General features: G+C 35.8%; 1 protein-coding gene across 1 annotated transcript; it reads right to left on the reverse strand.

Annotated features, from left to right (window-relative positions):
* Positions 1-619: 619 nt before the first annotated feature.
* GORAB (golgin, RAB6 interacting) lies at positions 620-22734 on the reverse strand (the record flags this gene model as incomplete). Its single annotated transcript, XM_084251521.1, has 5 exons — positions 22572-22734; positions 14632-14992; positions 12027-12128; positions 9156-9296; positions 620-1073 (listed from the first exon to the last, which is right to left on the reverse strand). The coding sequence occupies exons 1-5, from the start codon at positions 22630-22632 to the stop codon at positions 620-622; spliced, it is 1119 nt and encodes a 372-aa protein (XP_084107647.1). The 5' UTR covers positions 22633-22734.
* Between the last annotated feature and the right edge of the window lie 2424 nt (positions 22735-25158).

Here is a 25158-nt window from a genome sequence, read left to right on the forward strand (position 1 = left end):
ATAAAATTACATACATGATATGTTTATGTAAACATGTTTGTATGTATATCAACTAACTCAGGTTGTGTAACACTCAGGTTGTCAACTAAAGCTATTTAAGAAGTTGTAGACAAAAGTAATGTTAGCTTAAGTTGTCTGGTTCTTTAAGCAAGTTGCAATTTCCAAGTTGTTTTTTGCAACTCAAGTAAGATCCAAATAGATAATGCAACCTTCTTCTTTTTTTGGTTCTAGTTGTTAATTTTGTGTCTCTTTACTGACTATGTAAGTTAGGACTCTTATTCTCAATACTTCTTCCAGGTATCAGTTTCCATTTTACTTTTCTGTATTCACCTGGTCTAAAAACACTGAGCCAAGTGTTTTCTTCCACCCTTTTCAGTCACTTGTTTTTACCCAGTAGTAAGGGTACAACTAAGAAACTGACCAAAACCAAGGTGAGCTACTACGCCCCACACATAAAATTATCCTAACTTGAGACTTTAGAATGGTCAAATACGTTAACATACACTCAGAAATTAATATGATTTTAAAGACCATTTATCAAAGGTCATGGCATAGTTTATAGAACAAAACACACTTCACTGAATAACATCATCAGTTGGAAAGAAAACACACCAGTACTTCATGTGGTCAGAGCAGCTGAAATATCATTTACAGCAGTTTTAACTTCTTGATTTGGGTGGTTTGAATCAAGAAGGGGATTGCTATTGGAATTTTTACTCTGTTCATCTATCTTTGGGCAAGCAGTTTGTCCTGGATGCTTTTTGTTCTCTTTAGCAAATGTCACACTCTCCCCAGAAGGCTGAAATGGCCTCTCTGAACGGACCAGCTGTCTCTTTGTTTCTGCTTCTTGTTCGTGGAGCAACCTTTCCACCTCAACTTCAAGTTCCAAAGTCTCCTCATCGGCTTGTACGTCCAGTTGTTGCATCAATTCCTCCAACTTCTTGGCCTTGCGGAGTTCATTCTGCTGTATGATGGTGCAAAGGTGCTCAGTGAGTTGTTCTTTAATCTCTGTCTTGCGCTGTAGATCTAGCTTTGCTGTAACATATTCTGCTTCAGCCTTGTCAAACCGCTTTCTGTAGGGGAAGGTAGAAAGGGAGGACATTGAGTTAGGTTGCCATTGAGTTAGGTTGCCATTGAGGTTGCCATTGAGTTAGGTCTAGAAACAATAAGTAAAGCCCAAAATTGGGGAAGAAAATGTATAATGAAGATATGGATATTGCTACTTTAATGAACACCTGTCTACATGTTAAGACAAACTAGGCTAGTGCTGCTGAAAATTCTATAACATCTATATATGTGAACCTTTCTAATTTAATATCATTCCTCTGCATACATTTGATCTTTGGCTGTTCTTGAATAAAGGCACACTAAGCTAGCTATGATAGGGGAGGGCCCTAATTTGCAATGTTTGTGAGTTTCTGCAGAATAAACACTACTACCATGGTCAAGTTCAAGCTATCGATGTGACAGTTTGAATATAGAACTGAGAAGTTACAAAAAGCTGCCCTCATGATCTAATGCAAGTTTGCTCCAGCAAAAAACTAGTTAAATATATGAGACATATATCAATGAGACAGTGACACTAGCAAATCTCTCTTTTTAAAAGATTTTTAAAAAGATTTACTTAAAGATTTTTTTTAAAAGATTTATTTATGCATACAAGAGCTGGGGTACAGGCCAGAGGTCCGGGGTAGGGGGGTGGTGAGAGGATTCACCAGAGACAGAGTGGGGAGCAATACTAGCAGACTGACTGAAATACACTCCTGAGGGGAGCAGTGGGCAAGACAGGAGAGGTCTGCTGCACCATGTGGGTAGCTCCCTGGCTGGGGATTGAACTCGTGTTACAGTGGCTGCAGAAGCTTCATAGTGCTGAGACATAACCTCCTGTGCCACCAGGGAGAACCCAAATCTCTCTCTTAAACGATTGGAAAAGGAAGAAAAATGTTGATGCATAAGGACATGAACAATGGTTAAGAAGTAAATATATATGGGACAGAGTACACCCGGCAAAATAAGACTGAACGAGAGCAAGAAGTAACCATCAAGTAGAACAGGAAACTTCAGGATAGGTTCAGAAAGGGTTTCTCAAATTCAGCACTATTAATAATTTGGGCCACATAATTATTTGATGTGGGGAGCTATCTTGTCCATATAGGATGCTTAGCTGCATCATTGTTTATTACCCCCTACTAGCTGCCAGTCTCACGCCAAGTTGTGATAACCAAAATATTTCCAGATATTACCAAATGTCTCCTGGGAGAGAAAACTGCCCCCTCTTGAGAATCACTGAATTCGGTGTTTTCATCCCTTCTACTCTGTTACAGACTATTGTTAGGCTTTTTCTAGGAAATTTTATATATTTACATACATACAGATATTTAAATCTCCATAGACAGGCAATGCCAGTCTTACATCAAGAGTAATTCTCTTGGGGAAGTCACCCTATGATCTCTTTTTTCATTTCTTTTGCATTAGACTGGTACAAAAAGAAAGTTAACATATATTGGTTTATTGTCTCTTGTCTCTTCCATGACTTGAAGCTTTTATTTTTGTTGATAAAAGAGGATGATTCCCACTTACCAACTAACTACTTAGTTTAATTACCACTAACAATTGCAGAGATCATGCTACCATACCTGTTATAACCACCTACATCAACTATACTAATTTCTGGTATTAGAGTTATGGTATAAAAGAAACAGTTATAGCCCCTAATGCAAAATTCTCTGTCTTGTAAGGAAATATAGTCAAAGACAACAGAATTTGATTTTAGATAATCTAGCGTTCAAAATCTGCCTTTGTCACTTACGATATGTATACCTGTTGTGGTCAAGGCTTTTTTGGATGTAAAGGACAGATAACCAGCTAAACTAGCTCAATAAAAAGTGGCTTTTATTATAGGATATAGGAGATAATCTCACAAGCATGTCATCAGAATCAAAGGCTATTCTCTTAAGTGCTTAGAAGTCACACAGTTTCTCTCATTTTGGTTTTCCTATCATTCCCACAGCCTCGTATGATGACCAGCTGTGGTTCTGTATCAGATTTACTCCACTCAGTCTCTCAGTGTTCCAATTCCAATACACTAGAGAGGGAGGATTTGGGTTGTCCTGACTCATACCACCTTAATCAGAACACTTAATGCCAGGTCATGTCATGAGCCCATTTAGCCTGTGGATTAAGTGTCCTTTAGTTGGTGGTCAGTGTCTTTTCCAATCAAGTGTGCCCATGGGTTAGCATCAGGATTATAAAATATGGCCTGGTTCCTGGGGAAGGGGCTGGAGAACAGGCATGCAATGTTTGAAAATTTAGCACTATGGCCCTGGATAGCTTCAACTGGTCTTGGTTTATATGTAGAATGATGATAATAATAATTCAAGGAGTATTAAGGACTACCGAGTATAAATCAGGCAAGTATGTAGTCAAGTGTCTGATAGGAACTCAGGAACTTATCCTTCAGGTGATCAGAATCATTAAGTATTGCTAGTACATCACTAAATAGGTATCTAAAATTGAAACAGTATCTAAAATGCAAAACACCTGATGTTTATATTTGAAAACTTATTTATGAATCATGTCATTTTTTTACGGTCACCTAGTAAATATAAGAATGAGAACATAAGCTGTTTTCTAGTAAGCCGTTATGTTAAATAAGCGTTCCAAGAGAACGCTGTTGGCTATCGGGATCCTTTATTTCCATACTTTATAATATGTCCTGTTTATGAATGTTCCTGCAACAAGCTAAAGAGCTATGACAATGTTCTCTACAGGTATATGAAATCCTGACCCTTTCCCCATTTTAACCTCCCTTCTCTGTAAGGCTGTGGTCTCCTTGAGTCAAAGTCAGGAAAGATTTACTGACTGGGCTTATGAATGCTGAACTGAAATTAAGATTTGCAATAGGTCTCTGGATTTCCTCTGATCTTTACCCTGAATAAATCACTGAAGATTTTGAATTTTGTTTATTTAAAGTCCTTCTGGCCAGAAATGTGCATATATATTCTTGTACCGAGTGATTTATGTTTAAAAATTGATTAGTTTCACAAACTGCATGCCCGGTCTGGAGATCAGGAGAATAGTATCAAATAAGAGTACGATGACATACTTTGGAACAGAATAATGAGAGTATTATTTATTATTATTTATTTATAGTCAGGTAAATTGAACTGGTAATGTAATTATAGCATTCTTTCGTTATTTTACAGAGACACTGAATTGATTTAGTGAATGCTATTTAAAGGATTCAAGAAACTGCCCTTTAGTTTTGGTATCCTGAAATTTTTAAAAAATTCAATCATTAATCTGTGGCATACTATTAGGTCCCACTAATTCACTTTTAGGTTTGCAGAGTCTTTGCTGAGCAGTTCTAACTATTTGTAAGGATTAACATAGCATGATTTTGATCCTTTCTTAGAATTTTTCCAAAGCATAAAGAGAATTATTATATATTTCAGAATAAAAAAAGACTAACTCTACTTTGCAATATGGGTCCAATGATTGTTTTATAAATCTAAGATACTTACGGGAATGTTGAGATATTATTTTTCCCTATGCAGGTTTCTCCTACTATCCAACAGTAGAACATCATTATGAAATACTTGGTAATCGCAAATGGCATAAAGTGAAAAGTAATTACCATTAATTTATATGGAAAATTTTTTTAGTGTTTCAAGACCCTTAGCCCTTTGCACTCCGAACCATTCTGGGCATTGGCTACCAGGTACTCGACGCTACTTTGCGGCGGAAACGTGCATTTACAGACCCTCGTATTATTTAGTATAATTTTGGAACCAAGTAACGTATTATAATGATATTGGACTTATATGAATTGGGTGACATCGAGGAATGTATAGTTGCAAAAAAACCAATATTTTATTGTTTATAATTTTGTACAGTATGATAAGTTTTGTAACACTCCCCAATATGCATTGCAGGCTGATTAGTGCATGTTTGACATGTCTGTATAGAGGTCTATCTGGAGCTCATCTTCACTACTACTTGTGTCATGAGACTCATTCGTGATTGGACGCTTTGCCATTGTTCTCATAAAAAATATGAATAAATGCATGGGTTGAAAATTTCTAATTGTTATTACTAACTGACAAGATGATATTTACCAAAATAGCTTTCACCAAACAATTTATTCACTAAGAAAAGAATCACTTTCCCAATTTTCTCCTCGTTAGATCTATGTGCACTGTTCAAAGCTTCAAACCAAAATGAGCTCAGCTTTGAAAATCTTTTCCTCCAGATGTAGACTTGTTTATTTGTAATTATATATCTCACTATACAGTGCGTGCTACATTCGAAAACCGACCTTTCTTCTACAAACTCCCCTTATCGCTCTTTTCAAGTGGTGTCGCGAAGTGCTCGGACCGTCGTGAGCACGCATCTCACGTTCTCGTCCGACACAAAACCCGCTGACATTTCTTGTATATATCTTAGTAATTTTATGATATCTTGATTTAATTTCTTGTGCCATTTCAAGATAAAACTTGAGGGAAACATGCATGTCTCAAAAAGTTGCGTTGAAATAACTCAATTCCCCGTAATCACTAATAAATTGCAATGTCCCCTGAGAGGGGACATCCGAGTGATATGCTAGAATTCCGATGTCCCCTGAAAGGGGACAGCGGAGTGCAAAGGGTTAATAATAACCTGCCAAATCATACTAAATAACACACAAAACCTAAAATAACATGTAGTAAAAGCTATAATGATATGATAACTATACATCCTTCATAAAGCAGTTCCTGAGCAAGGGACTTGGTGGTGCCACACAATGATACTTTTGTTGCCCCTGTAACAGCCTGCTGCAAAATAAACACTAAATTCTCAGTTTTTGCTTTTTACTATAAAAGTGAAAATCTTCTTAGCATTTCTTTCAATTGTGAAAACAGATACAGTGCAGGTCTTTCATAAAAGTGAAGTGGCATAATAGAACTTTCAAAAAGCAGGAATCCTTGTATCTTAAAACATCTTGTCATTTCATTACCCTAGGAATTACTTCCTTGTAACTCATCAATTATTCCCATTCAAACTAAAAGATTAATGATAAAACAGAGCATGATGACTTAAAAGGATGATGCTATAATGAGATCAAGCAATACTGCTTTTTTTACAGTGCTGTCCAAAGTATTACACCACCTTTCAGAAAAGATATGACAGACCAGAAACAACATATTTGTAGTATGTTCTCAACTTTCATTGAACAAAGATGAGTATTAGTAATGAACATTTGCTGTCCAGTGACAAAATAAAGAAAACTGACAGGTGCAGACATTTTGCATTTATCAGAAAAGCTAAAAAAAAGAATATTGAGGTAGGCTAAAAACAACCTCCTGAAGATGTTCATTACCTACGCCTCAGAACCTATGACTATTAACTTATGGCAAAAGATATGATTAAGTTAAGCATTTTGAGAGGAGTTTATTCTGGATTATTCATTTGGGCCCTAAATATATCTATTTTTTAAGAAAGAGGCAGAGAAGTTTTGAGGAGAAGAGGAGGGAGCAACATGACTACTGAATGGTACAAACACAAGCCATGGAAAATCTTCTGCCATCAGAAGTTGGATGACACAAGGAAGGGATTCTTCCATAAACTCTCTAAAAAACAGTGACCCCATCAGCATCTTGATGTTAGAGTTCTGGAGACCAGATATGAAAAAGAGTGACCCCGTCAACATCTTGATCACTTCTGGAGACCAGATATATAAGAATAAATTCCTGTTGTTTTACGGCATACAGTGTGTACTAATTTGTTCTGGCAGCCTTGGAAAATCAGTACAAATGCAGAGACAATCTAGAATCTAAATAGAGAAACTGATCACATGAGTGACATCTCAGAGTATGCGAGCCAGAGAAATGTATCTTAAACTTTCTTAAACTAAAGAATCAATGTGTGAAAAAAATATTTTTGAGCATAAAGAGAAAACTATTTTCATAGTTAATAATTTCAACAGGAGGAGCACTGTATAAGTACCTAAACCATCCCAAGATGTTGAAACAATATAACCATACTCTCTTATTTTTTTATGCTTGGGGTCAGATATCACTTACATAAAGGTTTGCCATGCTCACATTCTTAACCTTTTTAATAAAATTTTTCCACAATCCCTTTATTCTTACTTTATAAATTATTCACAAAATGACACAAAACTATTTATATATACATGTGCATACATGTATGTGTGTGTATATGTATGTATATGTGTGTGCATGGTGACAGTTGTTTCTTTAGTATACTGAGGGTTAAAAATTGTCTTACATGCTGCCCCTCCTCCATTTTACAAGCTGGCCTCCCCCGCATATGGAACTTTGTAATCACAGCTGTGAACAGCAACAGCAGTAACAAGGACTCTCTCAAGTTGCCTCACTTAAGGTGTTGACCCCCTCAGAGGTGCCGACCCTGATGCTGCTCTATTGAAGCCAATTTTAAAGCAAATTCTGTCGTATTCAGTGTCCAAGACCTTTTCTGGACATATCACTGTAGAACTATTATTTTTATTTTTAAAAAATTAAGGAACTCTCCCACAGAGACGGACTGCTGCATGTACTACTTTCCATGGAAATCTAGGTCATGACACTGTATCACCAACGTATAATTTCTCATCAACTACAGACATAAACAGAAAATATTTTTAAGCTTATGAACAAGAAACAACCCTAGTTCTAGTCACAACTGTCTATGTTTCTCTTTGACTTAAGAGCTCAGGTTTTGAAAAGTAGCCTTATATGTAGAAATGTTGACAGTCGCCTACAACTGTGCCATGAAGAATTGTCATCTTCAGCTTGTAAAAGGATGCAAAACCTTTTAGTGTAAAAAGTGACAAAAATTTCATTACACGTACTTATAAATCTTCACCTTTAGTAATCTCCCCTTCTTGGTGGTTCTCTGAATACTAAAACTGACATTTATTATATAATAGTCAACTGACAAAGGCATCTTTCTTCAGCCTCCTCTAGGACAAAATTAAAACAATATCAGATGATTTTTATGTTCAAGTAATCAGATTAAGGTGAATTATTCATGTAAAAGGCTAAAGGCGTAAAAAATGTTCCTCTAGCAAATTTAACAGAAAATGTGATAAAAATCTAGGTTTAGCTTAATCTTGGTTACCTACTTAATTACCTTATTAACAGAAATCTGGAACCTCTAGCTATCAGCTACTGATGGCATTAATTTACGCAGTTAATTAATAAAGGCAACCCATTAAGTCTAATAGCATATGGTCAAACAACAATTACAAAACTCACAAGGACAACCACAAGCCTCTTTCTTAAATAATAAACAGAGAATTAAAAACCACAATCAAGCCATTTCCGCTTTATTAAATTGTTATATAAACATTCTGATGCTGTGGTTTACCCTGGACTAATGAGGCATTATGATTGATTTCTAGTGTTACAGAGAAAGATGCAAAACTGAATCATTAACACAGCATTCCCTTGTGAAAAAAAGACAAACCAGGATGATTAAAGCAATGTTGAAAGGACTGAAAACCCTGAAATTGGACTTAATTTTTTGCCCTTTTATCTGTTTGCAAAGTTCATGTAATTCTTTACATGTGTTAGTTCATTGTAAAAATACTCCATGATGATTTTTTCTACTAAAAAAATGCCAATGGTAGAAACCAAAGAAACACATGATAGCAACCACTTTATACTGAGTATAATCAAAAAGAAAAAATAAGAAAAAACTTCAAGGTTTCAAGACAGAGTGGCATTTTCTTTAAAATAAACACAGGCTTTAAAATAAACTACATCTACTTTTATAAAAATTGACATGGCTTCAATCCTATAAGACCTTCTTAGATGGACCAAATTCCTTGATGGAGAGAGCTTAGATTTGGTGTCAGAATAATGTAGTTTTAGAGCAAGACATTCAGATATTTAGAGTCTCAAACCCTAAATAGTTGACAGTTTAGCAGGAGAGAGTAAAATGTAAATAAATATGCAAGAAATACTGTAACAGGCTTATAAGCAAGATTACAGGGTAGATTTAAAGGTAGACCTGATTTAGTATCAAACAGGAATAATTACAGCCCCTAGTGGGGTTGTTTTGACACTTAAATGATGCCATACCTAGGTTTCTGACCCACCTGACAATATACATTCATTAAATCCGACACCTTATTCAAGTCCCCAACTCACCGAGCATTTGAATAGTCCAGGCTGGCCTGATCAATACGGTTCCTAAGGATTCCAATGTCAGCTGACACCATGTCATCTAAAGCCTGTAACTCCTTCTGGATCCGCTTTAGTTTCATGGTCTCTGCCTGAGTTCTTTTAGATCTAGAAAATCAGGAACATGAGTGGAAAAATATAGCATTTTTAAACCATACAGCCATATACAATATAAGGGAGGGAAAAAAGCTACTGTATATACAACATGATTATAATGTACCCTTTTTTTAAAATGAGGGGGAAAATCAAAAAAATCGAAACAAAGCAAATGCTGGTAACATCTTGGTATATCTGTAAGACTGCATTTGCGCTTTCCCCCCTATTTTTCAAATTTCCCTGTTAGTACATATTATTTCATATGCAAGAGAAAAAATAAGATTTTTTTTTTAAAACTACAGATGAATAATTCTCATAGGTCTACATTCATTCCACAATGACAAAAATAAGCACCAAAAGAGCATGTCTGTATTTTTTTTTTACATTAGAACATCGAATACAGCTTTCTAAATTCAAGCTTAAGTCCATTTTCACTTGTTGATACTTAGTAGATCCCAAGAACAGAGACCTACATTAAATAAACACCATTTCTTCATATGTCTGAAAACATGTATTTGGTTTTAACTCTCTCAGGGCTAATTTCCCAAACTTACTGTTTTGATTCCTATTGTTCAAGCAAAACTACAAATCCTCAAAATTCCTTCTGGGACTCAAAACCAAACACTCTTTTTTCCCCTGTTTAGAAGCATATCCAATCTCATTATCTCTCAGTTCCTTCACCAACCCTAAATATAATATACACTTAAGAAATAGAATAAACAAATATAAAAGCAAACCTTTAATCATGATTTCACTCATTTCAAAATTTCATGCACATTCTTGTGGGAAACTAAAACTCCCTCATAAAACCATTTTATTGCAACCTAAATTCTCCCAATTTTTAACCCATAATTCATTTACACTTGTTTTCTGCCTACAAAAATAAACAGTATGATCCTTTTACTTTAAGTTCTTCATTGTCTATTTATTAATAATCCCATCAGGTTGTATTTCCTTACGTATCTGTCTTAAACACTACTTCCTGTCTTTTTGTAAATTTATTTATTTTTAACTGATGTAATATTGGAGTACCCCCATCAGGTAGTACCACCGCAGTACACCCAACACCAACTCTGAATGGGAGAAAATTTTTGCATACCATGTATCTGACAAAAGACTAATATCAAAGATACACAAAGAACTCATAAAATGCTACAAAAACCAACCAAATAGCCTAATCAAAAAATAGGCCAAAGAACTAAACAGATACCTCTCCAAAGACATTAAAATATCCAGTAGGCACGCAAAAAAAGAGGCTCATAATCACTTATTATTAGAGAAATGCAAATCAAGACCACAGTGAGATACCATTTTACATGTGTGAGAACAGCCCATATCGAAAAAACCAGAAATAAGTGCTGGTGAAGAAGTGGAGTACAGGGAACCCTCCTTCACTGCTGCTGGGAATATAAACTGGTCCAGCCCCTATAGAAAGCAGTATGAAGGTGTTCCAAAACACTAAACATGGAGCTGCCATTCGACCAGTAATTACACAATTAGGCATCTATCCCAAAAAATTCAAAACACTAAGTGGAAAGGAAACTTGTACTCCCATGTTTAGTGCTTCCGGTCTTAAATCAAAAGCACACAGAGAAGAACAAGCACTGAGCTTATACATGCTTTTGTAAAATCTCCAATAAACAAGCCTCCCCAACCTCTTTTAAATTGAAAATAACTAAATGCTTTTCAAAAATCACATATGGGAAAAAAAGAAAGAAGGCACAGCTCTTTTAAATGTTGTTTTTCCCGGAAACAGTTTAGATCAGTGTGCTGTATATTTCCTATATTTCAGAAAAGATAGAGGTGTGCCAGCAGGAAAGAAGATCACTTTCAAATATATATATATATATATATAATAGCTAAAATTCTGAATTACTTATACTCACTTGACTTCCTGTCTATCCCTTCCCTTCCCCCGATATATATGCCAACTTTAATCATTAAGAGTTTTGTCACTTCTCTGGGGAACTAAAAAGAAAATGCCAATGAATACTTGTTTGCACTTAGGTCTCACTATTCTCAATCATTGTGATTGACCAAGCTTAGTTTCCTAAAACCATAGATTATAAACTACAAACTAAAAGGGAGGAAGGGGGACAGCAGGTAAGGTGGCTCAAATGAGAATGTTGCTGTTTGAAGCTAGTACATGCAGAAAAAGGGAGGGCTGACAAATTCATATGGGGGGCTAGAGAAAAACTGACCCATACACAATATGGGACAGTGCTCATAATGGAGAACTTGAGTCATTAATAAAAGTTTAAATTATAAAATGTAGCTTCTATCAGTGGGAAGAGGGCAAATGATTTAAGAGAAATGTCCACAGGAAACACAATTAAGATTTGTAGAAGCATTAAATAACTTAAGTGGAACAATCTTCTGTCAACTACATGTCAGATGATTAAGGCTTCTTAAAAGTTAAAATTAAAACCTACATTTGTTGCTAATTACTTATATTAACAGCTATTTACTGCTTCCAGTGAATGTGTAGATGGTTAAAACTGAAAACACTACTGACCTTTAAGTTTTTCACTGCACCTGTATTCATAAATTCACTCTGAACCAGGCAAAATGGTCATCCTTAATACATTAACATTGAATTTCAGTATCATAACTTGTACAGTCTTAAAAGTAATAGTTGTAGACAGAATGTTAGTTTATTAGACAGACATGGGGAAATAAATATAAACCATGACAGAACTGAATGCAGGTTATAAACAACCTCTCCTGATTCAGAAGCCTCACCTTTCTGCAATAGCTTTAGCCAAAAGAGCTTTCTTACGTTTATTTTTCTCTTCCATTAGCCGCTGTTCTTGTTGGAGGACTTCCCAACGAGATTTTTCTTGCCTACGGAAAAAAAAAAACGTATAAAAGTGAGTTTATGAAACCCCATCCCACACCTTATAGTCTCAGTCCCTGTAAGTATAAAATTTAATCAACCAGATTATGTATATTTTCTTTCAAAAGTCCTCTTAAAAGGAACCCATCTGCAGCTCATTATTTTGTTCTAATAGGAACAAAGACTATGATCCGAAGTAAAGAAGGCTTACATAAATTGGCCCTTTGAAATCCATTATATGTATATAATCTAGGAACCCACAAACTGGAAGCCAGTGTACTGTGGCATTTTTTTTTGGAGTACAAAGAACCTTGTGTAAGTTAATTATGTATTATATGCAAAATGGAGAACAAAATAAATTGGTCTGTAGCTAATGTCATGTTATAATTTTTAGAGTTTTCTATAATTAAAGTCTCTACCACATAACACCCTTAGGACAATAACCACTGTTTATTTCATTCATTTCCTTTTAATATGCTCACTTCTTTCCAGTTCTTAAACAGTTTTAAACAGAATAAAACACTGAGTTAAGACTCCAATGGTGAACTAAAGAAAAACTTCAAAGATCTAAAAACACAATTGTCTTCCAATCTGTCAAATCTTGAAAGTACATTAAATTTTCTGTAAATTCACAAACTTATGCCAACTCAAATTAAAGGTAATTACAAACTATTTATTCTTGTCATTTCTTAGTGACTATATTAAAAAGCTCTATTTCCAGACCTAGTAACCACTTCTAAAATTAGCTTTTTCTCTCCATTTCTATAACCGCCACTTTACTGCTGGCATTGGTCCTTTCTCATTTTTACTACGGCAGGCATTTCTTCACTAGATGCCTTAGTTCCAGCTCACCTAGCACCCTATCCCAAATGATCTGCAATACTGCACTTGAACTTTCCTCTAGTCATTACTTTGATCAGAGCATCTCTCCTCCAGAGGCCCTTCCGTGTGGGTATAATGTGGCATCAGGAAATTACCCAGGCAGGTACTCTCTGCTTCCGAGTCCTTCTTTAATTCCTACTTCAACTCTATACTACTCTCTGGCTAATCCTTTGCCTATTCCAGAGCAGTGGAATGTCATCGCTGAGCATTCTCTAGAATACACCTTTTCTTTCCCCTTCTTATAACCTCAGAATTTCTCATATTCATTAACAGTTCCTGGGAATCATCTTCTATAAAAATTTTCCCATGTTAACTAAAGAATAATTTCCTATTGACATAAAATCTAAACTGCACAGCTAATTTTAAACCCAGCTTGCACTTGTCTCAGGCTTCTGCTGTTAAACTACACTCAAAGATGTTTAGATGCATACATTTGTTTACTGTTGGACTCATAATTCATGTGGTTTTATATCTCTTATCAAAATAACTTCTTGGTTGTAAGTCCAACCCCGAGTGGGCAGGAAATACTTTAAACACATAACACAGAATCTGAATAAGCAGAGATTGGAAACATATCTAAAAGTAGAAGAAATATAAGATAGTGCAAAAAAGAAAGACTTAAGAAAATGGAAAAGAGAAACAAATGCCATCCTTTCTCATCTATCAGTGGTAAATCAGGACACAAATAAGAGTGCATATAAAAACAAGCTATAAAATAAAAAAAAATTCTTAAAAATTCACAAATCATACCGTGGTAATTTCCACAAGAATGTGGATAACCTAAATCCTAGAAGGGTTTTCTAATACAAACACACTAAATACAGAGTGAAAAGAAATCAAAAGACACAGATGAATTATGTAATAAGCCCCCTCAATTTCCTACACTCTTTCCTTTCACTTCTTCAGAAGTATCCTCTTCTGGGCCAAAAGAGATGAAGTCTGGAAACTGAAGAGAGATACTATACATATAGGAACTGCTTCTGGGGAGTATAAAGGGCACAGACTTTGGATCCAGGCAGCCTTTTATGTGAACCCCAACTCAACTACTAACTATACATTAGTTTTAGGAAAATAATATCTTTCCTGACACTAAGAGATCTCATCTGTCAAGTGAAAATCATGAGCATGCACTGTAATGCTTTGTGAACACTAAATGACATAAAGCAAGTAAAATTCCTAATGTAGCCTGGATTAACTTATTTAGACGGAAGCAGCTTTTCAACAGTTTACTCATCACATTTCTAGGTTAAAATATAAAACAGAAAATGTTAAAAACTATGTTTCTTTAGGGCCGGGTGGCACTGCAGGTTGAGCACAGCATGTGAAGCTGTCCGCAACCTCCATAGCTCCGGTTTGATTCCCGGCCGGCCAGGGAGATTCCCACATGGTGCGGCAGACCTCTCCTGTCTCGCCCGCTACTCCCCTCAGCAGTGTACTTCAGTCCTTCTGCCTGTTCTGCTCCCCGCTCAGTCTCTGGTGAATTCTCTCACCCTCCTGCACCTCTGGCCTGTACCCCAGTGCTTGTACAAATAAATAAATCTTTTTAAAAAAAAACTATATTTCTTTAAAGTTCGATGGGGGAAAAAGGTAGACTGGGGAAAAGTCTCATGGATATATAGACTTACTAACAATTCCACTTTCTTTTTTTCCAATTTGCAATCTGGTTTTGGAGGTAGAACCTCAGCAATTCTGTGACCATCATGGGAATTCTTAAATTCCAGTTCCCCAGGATGATTTTCAACACTCTGTGGTTGTCCATCACCAATAGGAGGGGTAGGCATAAGAGGACTAAGGGGAGGATTAGGGGAAGAAGAATGTGGGTTTTGATTATTAAATCTCTGTTTTGGTGGAGAAAGCAGTTGCTCTGGAGGTAAGGAGGATGATCCATCTTTAAGTCCAAGTTTTTGGCTTTGCTCTTGCAAGGCTTTTTCTCGCTGAAGTTGTTGTCGACTTTTCTTTACAGGAACACGCCTCTGTGGTTCAAATACATCTATATAAAAGAGAATGGAGAAAATTCCTGTATGACCAGCAAATAATTGTAATTTCTCTAAGAAAATGATGCATTAACATTAAACTTGAAAAATCATTTTGCATGGTTATCCTCGCCTTCTCTATCTTAAAAGCCCAAGGAAAAGGTCATCTTCCTGAAGAGTTTCAACAGTTCTCCTGTCATAGTGTACCAAAAACTGTTCTAGTGCTCACTCTATCTTCAAGAAAGTTCATGTGTGTGTAAATTAGGCCTCAGGACACAAAGTAAGGTTTCTTGTTCATTTTCATTTGTTAATTATTAAAAGAACCAATTAATTTGACCTAAGTAGGTACACAACTGAATTTTCTTAATTTCTCTGAAATTCTCTTAAAATTTTATTTATGGCTCTTTCTACTCTCCTGAAATACAATGGTAGTTAAATTTGCAAAAGGGTTTCACTTTTCTTAAATCTTAACAGATTTTGGGGTGATTTGATATACAGGTATATGCTATACAAAATGTAATTGAATGAAATCCCTTATTTCTAGGAACAGTAGTTAACCCTAAATTGTTTTCTTTCATCTTCTAGAACAGTCCAAGATTGTGTTCCCCAAAGTCCAATTAGCCTCTAATCATGTATGCAAGCTAATTTTAATAACGATCTGAACAAGGCAATAGAGGAAGATAAAACTGGAAGAATTTTTTTTAAAAAGCATAATAAACTAAATAATAATAGTTCTATTATACTTTCTGGACTAACCATGCCAGTATTGACCTTGTAAGGCAGACAATTAGAGAATTTGACTCAAATTCATACCATACTTATTAAGATCTATAAATGGTATTCTTTACAAAATGTCTGGGAAATGAAATTATGACAAGCCCTTGTAAATGAACTCAAATAGGGCTTTTAAAATCTGCATATTGACCTTTGAAACAACCACCTTATTATTGAAAATTCCCAAAGGAGAGTTAAAAGTTGAGTCCACAGTTCCAATACTTCTTTGTCCATTTCAGTAACTATAGGCAAATCAATTAATTATTCCACACTTATTTATGGTTTCCATACTTATTTATAATTCCATACTTCAGTTTCTTCATCTGTCAAAGTCACTGATATTTCACCTCCTCTACTTAACTCATAGACGTGGTGTGGCGATTAAATGAGACATGTAAAGAAAAGCACATAGAAACAGGCTCATATAAATACAGTCAACTGACCTTTGACAAAGGAGGAAAGGCAAAGGTAATACAAATAGGTAACACAAACAGTGTTGGAATAGGTAACACAAATAGTGTTGGAATAGGTAATACAAATAGTGTTGGAATAACTAGACACACACATTAAAAAAAAAAAAAAGAATCCAGACACACCCTTCACAAAAATTAACTGGAAATAGACCACAGACTTAAATGTAAAACTTATGAAACTATAAAACTCCTACAAGATAACAAAGGAGGGCCTCCCTGGTGGTGCAGCGGGTTGAGCGCCACGCTGTGAAGCTATCCGCAGCCTCTGCAGTACGGGTTCGATCCCTGCTGGCTGACGAGAATCCCACATGGCGTGGCAGACCTCTCCTGTCTCACCCGCTGCTCCCCTCAGCAGTGTATTTCAGTCAGTCTGCTTGTTCTGCTCCCTGCTCTGCTCTGGCGAATCCTCTCACCCTCCCGCATCTCTGGCCTGTACCCCAGCTCTTGTTAAAAAAATAAATAAATCTTAAAAAAAAAAAAAGATAACAAAGGAGAAAACCTAGATAACCTTTATGTATAGCAATGTCTTTAGATACAAAACAAGAGGCACAACCCATTCAGTTCATGTCTTCTACTCTACATTAGACAATGTTAAAGGAATGAGAAGCAATTTGAAGGCTTATTCATAATTGCAAAAACTTGGAAGCAACCAAGATGTCCTTCAGTAGTTAAATGGATACATAAACTGTACACAGAGAAAATGGAATATTGTTCAGTGCTAAAATACAACGAGGTATTAGTCATTAAAAGACATGAACAAAATTTATAAGCATATTACAAAGTAAAAGAAATCAATCTGAAAAGGCTACATACATAGTGAATAACTCCAACTACATGACATTTGGAAAAAGTAAAACTATGGACTCAGTAATTAAGATTGGGGGTTGCAGGGATTGAGGGATGAACAGGTGTGGCACAGATGATTTTTAAGGCTGTGAAAATACTATATATGATTCTTTAGTGATAGGTATATGTCATGTAGCCATAGAAAATACACACCATCAAGAAAGAACCCAGAGGTAAATACTGGAGGATTATGATGTATCAGTGTAGGTTCATCAGTTGTAGCCACTCTAGTGGGGGATGCTATTAAAGGGGGGTAGCTAAATTATATGCAGGTGTGGAGGTGTTTATGGAAATCTTTATATTTTCCTCTGAAAGATGCTGTGTACATGCAACCACTTTTAAAAATTAATGTCTTTAGGAAAAAAGCTGGTAAAAAAAATACTGTTTTAATATTTAAATTTGGGCTGAAGTATCAAAGATTCTGTGGTAAACTGGAGAGGGAAAGTCTAGTTTCAAGGGGGCAAACCATAGTCATCTCCAGCTATTAAAAATGGCGCTTTCATTAAAAAATTTAGGTGCTACCAGACATTATGATTTCTCATTATAAAAATCATTTATACAATTACATCTACATTTAAAAATTAGGTAAATATACTGATATTTAAATGTAGGGAATTAAATCAAGAAAATCTAGATTATGTTATGTTGCTGAGGCAATGGATTCTAGATCTTAGTGGTTTCAAACAACAAAAATTTACTTTTTATTAGTGTAATATGCCAACTGAGAGCCAGCAGAGGAGTTTAGCTGATCAGTTTCTCAAGGTCATTTCTCAATGACCTTATTATTAGTGTTGCCAACCCCATGGCAGAGAGAAGAGAAAGCTCAGGAAGGTCACGCTACAGCAATTATTTGCTCTGACATAACACTTCTGCTTATAATTTATGTTGAACTTGCACTTGATCATACCCCAAAACAAAAAGCAGTATCTACTGGCATGAGAAATGAACTAGAAGAATTTGGCAAACACCACTAATAATTATCACCACTATTAATTTAAAAAGAAATTTAAAGATTATAAAGTTTTAAAAATATCAAACACCTATTTGGGTTAAATTAAACCAACAAGCTATGAGTTTGTGATCTCTGCTCTATAGCATTTAAGCTCTGCATGCTCCACCCAAGACAGCCAACATCTGAATCATGTGTAGAACATTCCCTCCCTTCATTTTTTATGTGATAGTGCATCTACAAATATTTCTAAAACTTCTATTTTTATTTAGTTTTATGAAAAGGGCATCATGCTACATATGTTTTTATTAAACTTAAGATACTGCCAATATATCCATATTGTTCATGTCATTCATTTTTAAATAAGCCAGTGTACTGATCTTCTAATGGCAGACATTTAGGTTGGTTCCAGGTTTTTGCTTCGGAGAATACTGCTATTATTTCTTCTCTTGTATATGCCTAAGAATTTGCCAGAGATATTATCAAAGAACTGTTGTGTCATAAAGTTTAACTTTAAGAGAAATGTCAAATTCATTTCCAAAGTGCATTCCCTCTAGCAATATATAAGAGAAAGTCGTTCACTTTATAAGACTTTCAGATCTTATATAAGACTGTCAGATTTTTATCTTACTGTGCTCTTGATTTGTTCACTGCTGATAAGCATCTTTTCATATTTCCTTTTTTAAAAAACAGCTGTTGACGTCTTTTGTTGATTTTTCTTTTGTCTTGCTTGTATTTTTCATGTCAGCAGCAGCAATGAAAAACATAAAGAGAACGTATTTCCATACCAGAAATTATTCAGTACATAGGACCAAATCTAACAAAAGGGTGTTCAAAACCTCTACAGAAAAATTCCAAATTTTTATTAAAAGTTATTAAAGAAGATCTAAATAATGTGGTAGTGTAAATGTGAAGTTGCCAAGTGTCCCCAAATTGATTAGAGATGCAATGCAATTCAAATCAAAATTCCAACTGGTTTGAAATTTGGTAAAACTATTAAAATTTTTATATGAGAGGTTCAAGAATAATAAGGAAATTCCCAATAAAAAGAATAAGGAGACTAGACTATTAGATATTAGAATCAATGACTAATAGAATAAAGAATCCAGAAACAGACTCATACATGTAGGAAACGCTAGTATGAGGTCATTCAAAAAAATGGGGAAAAATGATTACCCACATGATAAATTATAAAGTCTGATCCATACCTCACACCATATAAAAATAAAACATTCTCTGAATTAAAGACTTAAATTTCAACCAACCCTTTACTATTCTTATTATAAACACATTTTCATGTAGTAAAATCTGTTACAGCTTATAACAAAAATGATTTTAAAAAACTCTTAGTTGGGGCCTCCCTGGTGGCGCTAGGGGTTAAGTCTCAGTACTTTGAGGCTATCAGCAGCCATTGCAGCAAGAGCTAGATCCCAGCCAGGGAGCTGACCCACATGGTGTAGCAGACCTCTCCTGTCTCGCCCATTGCTCCCCTCAGCAGGGTATTTCAGTAGATCTGCCTGTTCTGCTCCCCACTCTGTCTCTAGTGAATCCTCTCATCCCTGCACCTCTGGAATACACCCTAACTCTTGTATGCATAAATAAATAAATCTTTAAAAAGCAAAACTCTTAGTTGAAAAACAAAGATTAAGATATTTTAGAACTTATGGTGTTATAGTAATTATTGATATTTTTGTGTACTAATTTCTAAGGACCTAGAAAGGACTAATTAAAGAGAATGTATTTCTTTTTCTTTCTTTCTTTTTTTTTTTTTAAAGATCCATCCATTTATGCACACAAACTGGGATACAGGCCAGAGGTGCAGGGGTGAGAGGATTCACCAGAGACAGAGCAGGAAACAGAACAGGCAGACTGTCTGAAGTACACTGCTGCGGGGAGCAGTGTACAAAGATTTTAAATACTTTGTTCATCAAAAGATAAAAGTTAAAAAGAAAAACAAACTGGGAGAAGATATAATCATACAACTGGCAAAGAAATAATATCAATAATAAAGAGCTCCTAGGGATATTTTAACTAGAATTGACAGTATTATAGCTGTACTGTTTTTTTCTAATTTTTTCATAAGATTATCTTATCTCAAATAATACATATGTATATGTATATGTACACACACAAACATCCAACCTATAAAAAATAACAATAGAGTTAAATGAAACCTAACTATAATAGACACAACTATTATTCAAAGATAGACACATCATTCATTCCCTCTTTGGCACACACAAAATTATTTTCTTTTTGTCCTCTAAGCCATGTGACTTGCTCTTCTTAAATGAAATACTAGTAGAAGCATCACCTATCATTTACAGGTAGCATTTAAATGTCAATGCTTGAGTCTCAACTCTCTTCTATTGCTAGGGTGAACCTCTATATGACTGGACAAAACATTATGTGTAGTAACTATATGGAGCACAATCCACAAAACATTATGTGTAGTAACTATATGGAGCACAATGGAGCACAAACCTGAAAAGCCATGTTAGATATATTACCAACACCTTTGAATATCAGTATGTATTTTCCCCTCCTTGATCATACTTCGCTTCCCCCCATCACTCTGAGTTTTGTGTCTACATTCCTAAAAGAATGTATCTGCCTTGTATGATTTTGACCTTATATAAAAGTATCAGACTGTATATATTCTTCTGCAACTTTTTTTTCATATATTACATTTATGAAAGTTATATATGTGGCTATAGTCCTTACATTCCCTGGCAACCAACTCCATCGTCATATTTTTAAGATTGATGAACAGGTGGTAGGAGTCTTCAAAATTAAAGACCCAACCCCTCTTGTTTTATAAATGAGATATCTCCAAAGCAAAAAGACTTTGAGGCAGGGTTGGGTGACCTATATACCAATCACTGGATTTGGCTGTAAGTATACAAAGAGCTAAGATGTTTTCTATGAGGTGACAGGCTAGTGAGCTGGTGTCTATGCTCTAACATTTCATCACAAAATGACAGACTTTGAAATTAAGGTTCTTTCACAAACTGCATAGTTAAGATATATAAATCTTTCTCAAACTGCAGAGATATTTAGAAATACACATCAACATAATGAGAGTATTATTTAAGTTAGACTTCTACATAGTGTCTTCTTTCCTCTGGCAAACTCACCTCTGCTAACACATAATCTCTATGAAATCTTCCCAAATTCCACCCAACTCTTACCAGGAATTGCTGCTAATTCTATAGTAAGCTCTTGAACAACACCCACTACTACACTGTATTGTAGTTTGTTTCCTCTCTGCATTATGAAGAAGGCAGAAATGATGTCTTGTTCGTCTTAGACATCCCTAATACAGAAGCTGAAATCTGTAACCAAGTCAGACCAGAAGCTGGGGTACCAGTAACTCCATACCTCTCAATAAGTGAATGGGTGTTGAAAACACCAACCAAAAGAAGCTACAGTCAGTTAATTACATGTATATAACTTCTATAATAGTTTTTAAAGGCCTTTAGACCAGTCAAGATTTCTTCAATATAAATAATCTACACTGGCCCTACATTACTAATTTATTTCCTTTTCCACTTGTCAGTTCCAGATTATCCTCATATCTACAATAAAAATGCACATGTTTATCTGAGCAACAACCAATTTTCTCACAAACTCTAAGTAAAGGCATGGGAAGGCTTACTTTTCTTCCAAAGTAAAGTCTATAAGTTACAGTATCAAGAGTGGTGTAAACTTGCACTCTCAGGATCACCATAGAGCGCTTTATTAATTTTCAGTCACAAACAATATAGTTTGTATCACCGAGAACTTCCCGTCAAACATCAGCAAACTAAATTCCTTCATGAAATATAAGAAAATAATACAAACTCAGTCAATGATTACGCCATAAAACTCGTGGGGAAGGCACAAAATTTTAGCTTAAGGGAAAGTCAGTATATGTATGTGTATTTATGTACATTTGTGTGTGTGTACACACACACACATATATATATATATATATATATATTTCACATCTAACTTCTCAAAGATCCTTTTAGTTTGCTAAATCTCAGGAATTGGAAAGAACTGCAAAAATCACCTGGCAACCAGAAGTGAATGCAAGACTCTAGATGTACTATGAAAAGCACCAATTTGTTTGCATTTATTCAGATTCCTGTGCTCCCTATACCCCCAATCATTGTCTGCTCCTATAAATTCATCACAACCCCAATACAGTGTGTGCCCCTCCTCCTTCCTAACCCCCAACCTCCAATCACTGATACATGCAGCAAGCCTTTTATATAGGTGACAGCTAGTGTGCAGGCTCACGTCCTCCCCTAAGTCCCATTTCATTCACAGGAAAAAAAGTCAAATTCCTGTAAAATATTTCCTAATCCTCTTTTCTAAAGTAGATCCCAGTCTCCAGAGCCTGTCCCCCGACCTGGACCCAGTACATCCACCTCTGAAGAAGCCCCTTCAACGCTGACCTCCCAGTGAGAGCTCCCTCTTCCCCGCCCCTTTTCACCCCCAAAAGCTACAGCTCCGCCCCTTCCCTTGAACAGATCCAAGAATCAGACCACTACAAGCACGTCCTGTTACCTTTAGCTTGCTTTAGTCGCCTCAACTCCTCCTCAGAGAAGCCGGCCCAATCTTGCGCCATCCGCCCGGGCTGCCAGCACCCCCAGACAGCCCAAACCTCAGAAGCCCAAGACTGCCAACACGACTACCCAGGCACATCCGGGTTCTACCCGGCAGCGGTCTACCAACCAATCCGCGCGCCGATTTCTGGACTCAAGTCCCTCCCCTTTCCCTTGCTATTGGGTCCGACTTCCTTCGAGGCTGCCCCAGATAGTGCCGGACAAATTCGAAAGAAAATCATGGTACCACAGCCTTTTATTTCTTCTAATCTGGCTCCGCTGTTTCTCTCTGTCTCCTACTATTTAGATATTCATGACGCCAACAAATGAGGAGGGAGCTAGCCCTGGGAATAAGGGTAAAGATAAACAGGCAGTTAGGAAGTGAGCACGAGTTGGTGGCGGATAGGCGCACGAAAATGCCTCTTGGGGTCTTCAGTAAAGTCACCGTAGCAGAGCCCGCTACCTGGTGGTCCCCGAGGTGTGTGCTCCAGGTTTTTAGGGTTTCCTTGTAAGGCCGTGTTGGAATCTTCCTGCACATTGACGCGACCATATTCGCATTGAGGCTTTATCTCTGAATAACCCTGGAAGAGGAGTGAGGTGTAATTAATAGAAAAGGCACAGGCGTTTAAAGCTGTATCGCCCGCAGACTGTAGCGTCTCCCAGATTTATCTTGATTGCGGTTTGTTTCCTTGATGTTTTTTGGACGATTCTCGCTTATCTGACATGTCTTAGGATGTCTAAGTCTCTTCCTCTTAAAAGGGATCTCAGCTGTACAGAGAAGATAATGTGAAAAAAAAAAATTATCCACTCTTGAGGATGGGAAAACCTATCTTGGATTTCTCCTGCCTGGGTCCTGATTCCCTTGTGTAGTTCTATCGTAAACACTTAAGATCTCTGGGCTTCCATTTTCTCTTTTTAAACAAGATTGTGAAAATTACAGTGTGTGAGCATTGCCAAAGTACGTACAGATCCGGGTAATTTAAAACACCAGTTACCTTGTTTTTCATATTGCTCTTCTCACTATTTTGCTGTGTTTTGTTTTTTTGTTTTTTAAGGTTCATTATTTTGGTTTACATTTAAAAATCCCAAGTGTCATTTTTACTTTGCCAACACTTTTAAATAAATTGAGATAAGGGAGTAGACAGAAAATAAAACATGCAGAGTTGGAATGAATATTTCAGGTTTAGGTGAGTGGTCAGAAGGTGAAGGATGTTTGAAATATCCCCTTGTAAGCTTTGAGTTTTTAAATTTAAAATCGATTTCTTGAAATTTGGGTGTGCACAGACACTTCATCTTAAACGTGAATTCATTTTCTTTAACGTTTAAAAATTACTGTGCTATCCAAAATGATTTGAAGGAGTAGATTTTGGATGCAACTTTTGAACATAGACTAAACACTTAAAGGTAGAGATACAGATTATCTAGCTCTAACATAATTAATGGGGGCCAGTAGCAGTCTAGCAGTGAATTCAGTTCCCATCTACAGTCACCAGCCATCTAGGGCCATCTAAAATATTGAACCACCTTGATGCCCCATGTTGAATTTTATGCAGAAACTCTCTTTAGCTCACTGAGTGAATTTCAAATATTATCTAATCTTAGTAGAGATAGAAATGGTATTTTAAAAGGTTTTTCCATTAGGCTTGAATGAAAACCAAAGCGTGAGAGTATAGTAAAAGATAACATCTATATAAAATTATATCTTCCAGTTTGCAAGGTTCTAAATCTTCTTTTTGTTGTTTCTGTTGGCTTTTCCTTATGGAGACTGGTATCTTCAAATGATGTGTGTTCTGTTATTGGGAGCTTATCTTCAAAGAAGTTTATTGTTCTGTGCAAGTTCTCTGTACCTTGGATTAAGACTGTCTCTACAGATTGTTTTTCTGGGGTCCTTGAAGTTTCAATTGCTTTTAAACCAGACCGGAGGGCAGCCCTCCTGCCCAACTGTATGTTTGCAGGTACCTCTTTTATTTGTCTTCTAATAAACCTGTCCTTTTAAAATGTAAATAAAATAAAATTAACCAGATTTGAGGTTATATTTTCAAACTAATATAAATTTGGATCCCATTCCATATATAGTAGAGGTCTCAGGTGTCAATGTTGTATAGTTGATTTAAAACAATTATTTTTAAATATGATGCAGGTATTAGGTTCCCTTACTGTTTTTCCAGAGCAGCAGGCTGAGCTTCCCCGGCCCCCACCCCAATCCTGTTAGCATACCACCCTTTTCAGGCTTTGAACTGTATTCAGTGATCTTGTCATCAAATGTATATAGGAATCTAAGCCTTCAGTACTTATGTTCAGGTAGAGTCCCCTTTGAATCTGGTTTCTACATATTTTGTTTTCTTTTAAGTTAAATGATTTTTTTCTTTTAATTAAAAAGCATAGCAATTTTATGTATTTATGCAAAAGAGGGCATTTTTGAGACAATATTATATTATCTCCAGTTGATTATCCACTACAGCAACTAGAGTAATATATATATTTTATATATTTATATATATTTATATATTTTTATATATATTTATATATATTTTATATATTTTTAATCA

Source organism: Talpa europaea (assembly GCF_964194135.1).
Source record: "Talpa europaea genome assembly, chromosome: 12".
NCBI lineage: Eukaryota > Metazoa > Chordata > Mammalia > Eulipotyphla > Talpidae > Talpa > Talpa europaea.